This window comes from Anarhichas minor, unplaced genomic scaffold, assembly GCF_050575085.1.
Source record: "Anarhichas minor isolate MPS153535 unplaced genomic scaffold, ASM5057508v1 ptg000003l, whole genome shotgun sequence".
NCBI classification, from domain to species: domain Eukaryota; kingdom Metazoa; phylum Chordata; class Actinopteri; order Perciformes; family Anarhichadidae; genus Anarhichas; species Anarhichas minor.
The window spans coordinates 6,439,839-6,451,484 of NW_027466449.1; the positions used below are offsets into that span (position 1 = coordinate 6,439,839).

Genomic DNA, 11,646 nt, shown 5'->3' on the forward strand with positions numbered 1-11,646 from the left:
CTGCCCACAGCTTAACCTCGGCCATAGCTTATGACAAAACAGCCTGAATTGAAACCCTCAGTGGACCTTTCATTGCTCCCTCTGTTCTTGTCTCTGTCCCTCTCTCTCTGCCCCTTTAATACATTGACAGATGGAAATGGTTGTCAGATCTGGTGGGACTCACATTCCCATGATCCCTTAATTTTAGCTGGGATTTGGCAGCACAGATCCTATGGCAGACAAAAGGGGGATAGAGGGACTCAGCTCTGGGGGTTAAGGTGTGAAGAACGCTGCAACAACTGGCAGTGGATTTTCTCTCCCTCTTGACTTCCTTTGTTCCTCCCTTACTTCCTGTCTCCCTCTCTCCAAGCAGGGCTGGGGTTTAACAGACGGGAGGATCTATGAGCTCAGTGGATCATAGCTCAGACTCGGGCGAGCCAATGTTCTGGTAGCCCGTCTTGGTGCTGGTGCCGTAGTTGGTGTTGGTCATCTCCTGGGTGCCGCCGGGGCCCAGGTAGGGGCGGTGGGCGGGCATCGGGGAAGGAGCCTCGCTGGGGATCTTGTTGAGGATGAAGCGCTGCTCGTCCTGCTCTTCCAGGTTGGAGATCTCCTTCATCATGCCTTTACGGTAGGAGACGGACAGCTTGTTGGAGCCATCTGAGATCAGGTTGAAGTGGCGGACGATGAAGACGAGGGGTAAAGGCAGCATTGCCAGCACGATGAGGGAGTAGGCCATGGCTAAAGCCCACGGAGGGTAGCTGTGGAAACTCTCAGCGCCCTGGCAAACAAAGAGTGCAGACAGAAGAGCATGAAGAAATGTTTATCTCCTTTCCCACTCTCCTTCTTACTATGTGTAAACACACATAAACACTGACCTCAGCCTCCACCCAGGCGTTGTATCCTGCAGGACTGATGGCCATCTCGATGACAGTGGCGACAATGAGAACCACCAGGATAGCTGGCGACACGTACCTCCACATGTAGTAATAGAAGGAGTGCGGCCTGAAACCAAGCATGTCCTCCAGGTCCTGCATGAACCTGCGAGGAAGTGAAAGAAAGAAAGAACGAGTTTGAAGGAGTTCCATCTCTGTCCCAGTTGGCAATGATCAATGCACAATACCAGGCCCAATCCCAATGTCCCACCTAAAGCCTTAAATTTGTGATTTGTGATCGGGGGCTATATAAATAAAATTTACTTGAATTAAGGAGAGAGTGTTAAGTAGGCTGTATGGCGTATATATATACAGCCGCATATATATATCGTTTTGAAACAGATCACAAATTAATTTAACACTGCAAATGTCTACATGCTGCCTTAAAATTAATTATATCCAAATATGGCTGCGTCCACGTATCCAGTCGAGTTACCTCTTAGTGCCGTAGATCCAGGCCACAGAGATGTTCTCCAGGAACACCACCACAGTGAGAGGCAAACCAGCTGAGTAGTCGTCAAACATGGTGACAAAGTAGTTCCCTGAGCGCTGCACAAACAGCAGGCCTAGCAGGAAGGCTATGATGCAGCAAGCCACTGAGACAAATAAGAAGAAACATCCAGTGAGAATCACAAGCCCTTCAATTTTATGTAGAAGATGTTTGAGTTTGATAACAGTCAACTCACCACACAGGATCTCTTTGCGGACCTTGAAAGCATCTAGAATGGGTGTGGTGATGCCGGTCATGGTGCCGATCATGCTTCCCAGACCCAGGTTGATCAACATGAAGAAGAACATGACAGACCAGAAGGGACTGGCAGGGAAATGTGTCATGGCCTCTGTGAAGGCGATGAATGCCAGACCAGTGCCCTGAACCGCCTGGAGGACAAGAGAGGGAGGTGGAGGACAAAGTGAAATGCATAATGGTTCAAAATACTGCATTTTGACTGTTGAGTGGTCAATGCGTGGGTGCAATAACAGACTTGGTAGAGGAAACTGGGGCTGCAACTAACAATGATTTTTATTATCGATTATTCTGCCAATGATTTTCTCAATCTATTGATGAACTTGTTTTATATAGATTCAAAACATGGTCATTATAATTCCCCAAAGTCCAAAATGATTGATGCTTTTTTAATCTGACCAAAACATTTAATTTACAATGACAAAGAAAAACACATTTTCAAATTTTTGCTTGAAAAATTACTGAAACAATTAATTGGTTGCCAAATTGATTGATTGTTTAATCTAATTTTTACAGCTCGAGCGGAAACGGTGCTTTGCTTAGCATCGTGGTACTTTTAACCTTCCCTTTGTCTGTTATTTTTTAAATATTAGGACAACTTGTCATGTATCATCACAAACACAAACTAAATCTTGATAGCTAAACAAGATTATTCTCAAATACTCAACAATCACACTCCTTTCAGCTCGTGAGTTCTCCTCCTCTGACCTTGTTGAGTTCGTCCTCCAGCAAACAGGCGTCCAGGCCCAGCTGTCCGAAGCTGTCGTCCTTCACCGTCTTAATGACGCCGTACATCTCTGCGTAGTCCTGGGTGGACAGGTGGGAGAAGTTGATGTGAGGAGGGATGAGCTCGTTGCTCAGCACGCCTGTGTTTAGGAAGCCCAGAATCTTCTCTGCATTACTGCACATAGAAAATAGGAGATGTGGAGAAGGAGGACGAGTTAGTGAGTAAACGTTATTGCAAAAAAGAGAGACTGGTCAGGTAGCACTTGTTACAGTAGGACACACTCACTCAACGACACACTTCTCGTTCATGACATTCGCCTTGAACCCCAGGACAGCAAACACAACTAAAGTGGCCAAGATGGAGGTAACAAAGTTGATGGTGGAGACCAGTGCTGCATCAAAGTGGCAGTTATTGTCTCGCTTGTTGTAGCTGGAGAAAGCAATGACGCCTCCGAAGCCCAGACCGAGAGCAAAGAAGACCTGCGTGGCTGCTTCTCTCCACACCTGCGGCTCCAACATCTTTTCCAACTAGAGACAAGAGAGCAAAAATGTGATAGTCAACCTTTTTAATAACCTTGAACCTTGATGTTATATCAATCCTGTTTTATTGTGCCTCCTTTAACACTGGATTGCTCTGATATAACACATTGAAAAATATGTTTTGTACATTATTTTATACATTGTATAGATTTGTACATTCATCCCCCTGTGACTCAGAATATTTAGTATCCTTGGAACCTTTGGGGGTTTTCTCCGGGTTCTCCGGGTTCCTCCCACAGTCCAAAGACATGCAGCTTATTAATTGATGAATCTAAATTGCCCGTAGGTGTGAATATGAGTGTGAATGGTTGTCTGTCATTTTGTGCCCTGCGATAGTCTGGCAACCTGTCCCGGCTGTACCCTGCCTTCGCCCGATGTCAACTGGGATCGGCTCCAGCCGCCCCGCGACCCTGACTAGGATAAGCGGTTACAGATAATGGATGGATGGAAACTTTGGGATTGGAAATACAATTAAATGTGATGTGGGTTTGAACAATAGTTTACACGTCTGAGTCTGTGGAAACTGAAAGTGCAACTACTACAAACAATATGTTGTCTGGTTTTATCTCCAATTCAAACTTTTAAATTAAAATAATTCCAAATGCAAGAGTAACATAGAAATCTATATGTTTACTCTTGTTGCAATATAATGCACTGACATGTGATGCCAGCAGATAGCCCAACTACAAAATGAGTATTGCATGATGATCATATAGAGCAAATAGCAAAGTGCAGGTTAAAATGTTCCATGTAGTTATACATATGCACCACTGGAGGGGGACATCAACCCAACACGTGACTGTGGATATTAATGACGTCTATGCATGAGTGGATCTGACCATCTCATGACTGAGCAGCTTGCATAGACAAAGTGTCACTCATGTTACATATCTGTTTGACTGACAGTCAAAAAAAAAAACCCAGCAGTGAGCTTAAGACTACAGCAACCTCAGCAAATTTCTACATATTGTATTATTTATATTGTGAAAATCCCTATTCTGTTTTTTTTTTTCGTCTCACCTTAGGGGTGAACATGTGAGCGATGCCGTCCACCGCTCCCTTCAGCATCAAACCTCGCACCAGGAAACAGAAAAGCACCAAATACGGGAAGAGAGAGCTGAAGTACATCACCTGAGAGAGAGTGAGAGAGAGAGAGAGAGAGAGAGAGAGAGAGACAGAGAGAGAGAAACAAAGAGAGAGAGAGAGAGAGAGAGACAGAGAGAGAGAGAGAGAGAGAGAGACAAAGAGAGAGAGAGAGAGAGACAGAGAGAGAGAGACAAAGAGAGAGAGAGAGAGAGAGAGAGACAGAGAGAGAGAGACAAAGAGAGAGAGAGAGAGAGAGACAAAGAGAGAGAGAGAGAGAGAGAGAGACAGCCAGAGAGAGAGAGAGAGAAAGAGAAAGTCAAGTCTGTTACACAGTGTTGCCATGGACACGCTTTTCTGTGCCTCACACATGGAGAAAAACTGCAACAATAAACACACACACACACACACACACACACACACACACACACACACACACACACACACACACACACACACACACACACACACACACACACACATACACATAACTGCTTTGTGTTTGTTTGGCAATGAATCTGTGAAATCTTACCAAATGTGGAGAGGACTACTCTCCACAGGACTACTTGAGGTTTGGAAAGAGGAGTCAAAAATCCTTCCTACAGCATTTCGGGGAATCATTGCAGTAAACTGACGATGATAATTGGATTACTACGTTTTGTGTTTAAAAAACCATGTCAAACCTTGGCCATCCATTTATTTTCCTATTGAAATAGTGGGCTGGATGTTGCGCTGTGGTGTATGACTCACTCTCTGGATAGAGATGACAGGATGTTGTTGCAGTTGTTGCCAAACTAAGCATTTTCCATCTGCATCCTGAACCGGTCTTTGCTTTGTTCAGCTTATTAATGTTGCATGTGTCTCTCTTCCATAATATAGATGAGATCCAAAAATAGACAAGTGCTTTAAAGAGGCTTTAGAACCTCACCTTTCACTGAAAAGCATTGTCAAAGTGAATAAAACACTCACTGATAATGAGGAATTATTGATTGTTAAAACAATGCATCTTTATATGTTGTAATCGCTGAAGGCTCTGCCCCTTCTGTGAAGCCATGGAGACCCCGTACCTTCCCAGAGGACTGAATGCCCTTGATGACAGCCAGGCAGACCAAGATCCAAGCCACCAGCAGGGAGAGGGTCATCTTCCAGTTCAGGCCGCCCGTGTCGTCGATGGTGCTGGTGATGTTGAGAGTCTGGCGGTACCAGAAGTAAGTGGTGGCCGAGCTCTTCTCACACTCCGGCACCACGACTACAACAGCAACGACGAGAGAAATGGCATAAACAGTATCGTAAATAAGATTTACAGAAAACTTAAACTTAAAGCACATGGACACACAAAATGGGACCGACTACGGAGCTATGTACATCGCTCTGTAGTGCTACTCGTCAAAAACTCCACAGAGTTCCTTTAATCTGCAAAGTAACAAATGCAAGTAACTGTCGGATAAATGTAGTGGAGTATAAAGAACAATGGTACGAAGCATATTAAAAAAATACTCAAGTAAAGTAAAGGTACTTCATAATTGTAGTTGAGTAAATGTACTTACTCTCAGTGCTTCTACTACTGCACATAGCTTAACTGAATCCTGTAAGACGCTCCACAGCATCCCCGCTGCATTCATAATCATAAGCAGAGTTGACATCCTGCCCTCTAATGTTAAGCTGATGTCCTTTACTCTGCCAGAACCCGCATGTGCCTCCACCACAGGCCGCCAGCTATACGAGGTACTGACACTGTCGGCCGGGTCATACCATCTGACAGGCCTCGCCAATAGAGCTGCTCTGTAGGAATGACGCGCAGGGCCGCCTATAGAGACAGCACAAACTCTTTTCTGTTTGCCTGCAGAGGCAGTGCTGCTTCACTGCAGAGCCACAGCGAGGCAAGCTGTTTCAATGCAAAGACACGTTCTGCAGCTTTAAGCACCGCCCTGCGAAGCACAGGGCAGCCTGTGTGCGTCTGCAGAGATGCTTTGCTGAATATGGAATTGTCTTGCAGGCATTAGTATTTCCTCTGTGTGGTGTCAAGGGCTTCACAATAGGAAGCTCTTTTGTATGCGCACTTGTCTTGTGCCGCACATCTCCGTTATAGTTGCAGCAGTGTTGTGCGGTGGCCTTGTGTTGTGCACTCACTGGCTTGGGTTCCATTTCTTTGGATGGGGCACTCAGCCCAAGGCAGTGGATACTGGAAAGACTGGACGAAATAGAAGATGCTCCAGCCGATAATCACATTATAGTAGAGCCCCACAAAACCGCAAACCTGAAGAGGGAAATGAGAAGAAAAAGGAATACTTATCACTCCTAAAAAACAATCACTGTCTCGCCACAGAAACACAGAAACAGCAGCGTCGACAAACAGCATGCATTGTGTTGAGGTGAACACCTCTTCTGGAGTCACAGCACAGACGCTGAGCACACAGCTAAAGTGGATGAATTATTGAGCTGTTTGCTCTCAGCAGCCATGGCTGGGGTCTTCTATGAGAAGGTATTTATAGCTGCTGAATGTCCCTCTGCCACATCCAGGCTGCCACACACCTAACTGTGCCAGGACAGGCCCCCCCCCCCCCCCCCCCCTCTTTATCACTAGATTGATGAAATCGTGATCAAAAGGAGCGACAAACAGAAAGACTGACGCAGTCAATCCCTGACTGTTTTAGGCGGATGACGCTGATGGGATGGGTGCATGATGGGTCACTACTCCGGCAGATGATGGGGACAGATTATGACGGTGATTAACGCTGGTCTTTGCATGCTGCTTGCTGTTAAACATCAAGAGGAAGCAATACGAGCAGGCAGAGGGGAGACCAGTAGACTGAGTGCTACAGCACGTTTGTTATCTCTGCACACAACAAAATTACCATTTTACACTAATCCAATAACATGAAGTTGGTGTTTCAGGATCTCAAATACAGATTGCATTTCTTCAAAGCCTGTTGTAATCATGTGTACAATAATTATGATACAACATTACTCTTTATGGCGCTTTATGAAAGGGGTAATAAATGATCACGCATAGGTTTATTAACTGTTAATGATTTGTTAATGTGTAACAGATCAGTGATAAGTCATTGAAAGCTAAGAAGAAATGGGTGACGCCCCTTTGGTTGGTGAGTATCTCCTGAAATTGTAGCTCATTTTATTGTTTTACAGTCTGAATGGCTGACTGGAAAAAATATGTCACAGGAAATATGAGTTTTTCCACTAATAATAAGACATCAAATATTAGTAGGTTCATTAATAAATCAGATTTCCTCCAGAAGGTAGGCACTCAAACAGCTTAACAGGACAGGTTTCTTTAAAGAGACAGGTGAGTGGAGAGAGTGGCTGTAGTCGACTTTAATTCATTTCACCTACAATAGATTCCAGTGGGAGGTTTTCATGGCGAAAAAAGCATCAAAATACCACAGAAACTTCTCCAATCTCTCCTGCTGCAAAATGGACTTCCCCACTGGACGTTTGACACAGTGAAGACCACCTGATTACATGGTAATTGACATGATTTCATGCTGACCTCATGAATGAAACTCCCATTTTACAGCCAACTTTGTAATGCTGATGTGGTATGATGATGAACAACTTCGCAACTCTGTTGCATGTTGTAAAGTGCGACCAGTATGACATTTTAATTGGTTAATGGGCTCATGTTTGCGCTTACCATCAGACTGGAAACCCCGATGCCTCCCAGCTGTGGGTAGACGTAGTTCCACACCCCGATGCTGCCACGCCTGATCCTCTGACCCACTGCCAGCTCCAGGAAGAACAGGGGGATGCCGATGAGGATGAGGAGAATAAAGTAGGGCACCAGGTATGCACCTGAGATAGAGGAGGGACAGAGGAAAGAGGCATTACTGCAGAGAGTTCAGCTGCTTTGGTTATCTGAATGTTAGAAATCCATGTATAGTGAAGTACAAAAGCTCATTGTAAAACAGCAGAGGGGACATTGTTAAATTCTCTCAGTGAGTCTATTCTCTTCATTATTCATCCCTCTCTTCCCTCTCACACTTTTCCTCTTGTTTTGCAGAAGGAATAATGTAGAGGGCACTCAAAGACAACAAGTCATGTCCAGTCCGTCCTTCACGTCAGGACATGAAAGGGCACCATGGTGACAAACCGCAGCAGAGAGGACGGGCTCACGCTGACGGACAGCTGGGAGGAGCAGCTTGTTTCCAGGCTGAAAACAAATGACGCAAAAATACTGATAACGTTGTGAGTGGCTATTAGAGCAAGCAGCAGACAAAGGAAACAAAGACAGACACACAGTGTTGTGTTACACAGTGGTATTATTATCCGGACCGTTAGAAGTGACTTCTGTGTTACTGCCTACTTTCACTGATCTTTGATGTCTATTCTGAGCAGAACACACACTGAACAGAGGAAATCAAAAAGTGGTTCAGGACCAGCTCAGTATGGTTACCTTGGGGATGGTGCTGTTATTCTAACTACATATTGACATTTATTCTGGCTCTCTGGATTTCTAAGGTTAGAATGTATTCCTAATGAAAGTATTTATGGTAAAATCACGGAGATATCAATACAGAACACAGTCAATCTCAGGTTAACTTCAGACTCAATGATATAGATCTGTATGATTGGCAAAATGAGGTCTATTATAACCGGAGGTGTAGCAGCTGCAGACACTTTAAGAAGATTGATTGTCTGACATGCTTTATTTGTTTTTGTTCAGAGCAAATCTGTATAAATAGGTGTGGTAGTCATAGTCTGTCAAATTCAACTTTATTTCTGTTTCTTTGTTTCTCCTTGATGGGTTCATTGTGGAATAAAGAAAAGTCGAACAAGTTTAAAAAGTCTGCAACACAACCATCTACCGGTCAATGAACGTTTAGATTTCAATGAAACATGCAGCGGGTATTCATGCTCCTCAGAGGCTAAATCCTCATGTTTTCGGTAACTCTCTGACCTTTTCTGAGCACATTCAGGCTCCTCAGATAGACCCTTTAATCTTGTGCCTCCTGTCGTAATGTCTTCATCACTTTGCCTTCACAGCTTCATAAAGAACATCATCTGTCCTGAAAAAAGGTTTACTTGGTACTTTTGTCTTCTCTGGACTGCTGCGCTCTGCAGTGAAGACAAATGTTAACTTACGTAATGCAAGTTCCACCAGGAAACACAAGCAAGATACTACAAACTAATTACTTAAATTGTGTATCTGTAGGGCAAGATATATGTCTTCATTGCTCAAACTTGGTTAGCTAGATGAGGTGCGTAAGTCTGTCAACATGCTATTTTGTTGTTGAGTATATAACATTATTTTGTGACTGATCTTTGTGATGAAAGAAAACAATGTAAACCTTCACTTGACTAGAATTGCTGAGAAAGAGACAGAAAAAGACAACGTGATGGACAAGAGACGGAGACAGTTTGTCCTCATCTCTGGAACAAGCCCAGACAAGACAATACCACATCTCCCACAGAGGATACACACTCATTACTGCACACACTCTGATTAATATGGTTCAGCTTTGTTATATCATGCATCTCAAATACCCTCTTTACACACACCTCCTACTCGAGGTAAAACCAACACTGTCTGAAAGCCCAGCAAATCAGTATTTACTCCTCCACTTCCTCCGTCTCAGTCATCGCCCCCTTATCACCTCACCATAAAACCAGTAAATCATAATACCAAAGAGATAGAGCTGAGAAACCTGCAAGAACAGCAAATATAAACTAAACAGGAGGATCTCGCAGCGTTGTGCCAGACCCCTCAATGTTGCCTTGTCTTGATGGGGGGGGAAACTATCTAATCTTGTAGCTGCTGACGGCACAAGTCTAAAAAACACTGAAGAGACTGCCTCTCTGACTTGGACGATTAGTTGGCTAATTTGTTGACAGGATGCAATTAGTCAAAGAGGAGGAGGCTGCGGACCGTCAACAGGCAAACTGAGCAGGACTTTTATAAGCGAATGGTGAGAGATTAAATTAGGATGCAAATCTACCCAAAAACATTGGTTTTATTTGCAATGTGCTTGAAATCAATAAATTGGATAACACTGTGCTGGAGTAGAGTTCACAGAATGAATGTGTAGCTGACAAATCTGCCACATTAGAATCCATACCGTAATAATCTGGGCTGCTCTAATTGCAAATTAAGGATCCCCAACAATGCCAAACAAATGTGGTCTTCAATGCTCTGAATTGAATATTAGGTCAACAGAAGAACATTTCCGTATTACGTTATATTATATTATAGTATTATTATTAGTAGTAGTAGCATAGAACAACCTCATGATAATGTTAGGGCGGACATTGCAATATTTCCCCAGTTATAAAACGTTTGCTGAGTTTGTTTGCCGTTCCAGTCAGAGAGACTGAGGGGAAATGAAAAGCTGAAGGTATTTTAAAAACCTCAAAGACTCTGGCCTTTTGAGAAAACATAGGAGACTGGAATGTTTACATTAAGGTAAGAGCAACTGGGTTAGTGCTGTGTGTGTGTGTCTGTGTGTGTGTCTGTGTGTGTCAGATACAACAACAGACAGAAAATACAGAGCTTATTGATTTATATCTGGTGTAGGAAATAAGAGCTGAATTAGTAGAACGTATTTCTTTTTGTAATTCTATGCAAATGGTGGTTTTATGAGATGAGCAATTCAGCATAAAGCGTCACGCCAATCACAGAGACCAGTGTGCATTCTCAATCAAATCATGTCTCAGCAAACACTTGCCAGGCGCCGATCCTACGCTGTGGATGAGACAAAACAAATCTCATGCCCAAACAAAAGGATAACATCTACATTGTTACTACTAAGTTAACAACTCCCATCTGGCCACTTATTTTATTGAGGATTTTACACTAATAAATAAAATAACAGCATTTCTTTTGTTAACAATTACTCAGCACCCTGAGGGGACAAGTGTTCACCATGGGTGGCCCAATTAGGAACAAACTTCCAATGCATAAAGTGTTTCTACACTTTGCACATTGGGCTGCACATTTCTGTGATTCAGAGTGATAATATGCACCAAAATCATGTTCAGGTATACATCCACCTACCTCCTCCGTTCTTCTGGCACAGGTAGGGAAACCTCCAGACATTACCCAGGCCCACAGAGAAGCCCACCTGGGCCAGGATGTACTCCAGCTTGTTGTTCCAGGCCGGTCGGCCGTCCTCTGCGTCTGGGTCAGGGGAGGGTATCAGGGCCTTTACTGGGGCAGTAGAGCCGGGACTCAGACCCATACTCATCTGACTGCTCTTATAGTCCATGGGATGCTCCAGGGACAGCAGGTCAGCCACCGATTCAGTGACCGGCTCATTGCTGTGCTCCCTCTGGGTCACCTTGGTGTTCTTTGGCATGGCTGCAACACCGGAGCTCCTTCAGGTTGAAGGTAGAGGAGGAAGCGAGGAGAGCCTGAGGTGATCAGGAGGAAGCAGGGAAAGAAAGTTGTGCTTTTTTTTCTTCAATCTGTGAAGAGAAATATTGGAGACAGACAGGAAATGTAGGTGCTTAGGGAAGAAATTAACCATAAAATGTTTTCACAACAGTCAAACTTAAGTCATACAGCTTAAGGTGGTATTTTGTTATTGAGCGTATGGGAAACTCATTTTGATAGCTGATGATTATTTGTTGAAGGCATTTTTTGACAAAAATACCAGAATTTAGGGTTTTGAACTGCTGGTTGGACAA

At 43.9% G+C, this 11,646-nt stretch overlaps 1 protein-coding gene across 1 annotated transcript; it reads right to left on the reverse strand.

The window, feature by feature from the left end:
• Positions 1-394: 394 nt before the first annotated feature.
• Positions 395-11,315, reverse strand: slc6a17 (solute carrier family 6 member 17). Its single transcript, XM_076090946.1, has 11 exons — positions 11,015-11,315; positions 7,658-7,815; positions 6,136-6,262; positions 5,073-5,254; positions 3,943-4,053; positions 2,669-2,910; positions 2,365-2,557; positions 1,598-1,790; positions 1,348-1,507; positions 855-1,017; positions 395-757 (listed from the first exon to the last, which is right to left on the reverse strand). The coding sequence occupies exons 1-11, from the start codon at positions 11,313-11,315 to the stop codon at positions 395-397; spliced, it is 2,193 nt and encodes a 730-aa protein (XP_075947061.1).
• Positions 11,316-11,646: the final 331 nt, after the last annotated feature.

Coding starts and splice junctions, on each gene's coding strand:
- slc6a17 (XM_076090946.1), bottom strand. CDS start 11,315: ATGCCAAAGAACACCAAGGTGACCCAGAGGGAGCACAGCAATGAGCCG. Junction 6,263..7,657: donor TCGGGGTTTCCAGTCTGATG/GTAAGCGCAAAC, acceptor TTCCCTCTTCAG/GTTTGCGGTTTTGTGGGGCT. Junction 1,791..2,364: donor TGGAGGACGAACTCAACAAG/GTCAGAGGAGGA, acceptor CTTGTCCTCCAG/GCGGTTCAGGGCACTGGTCT.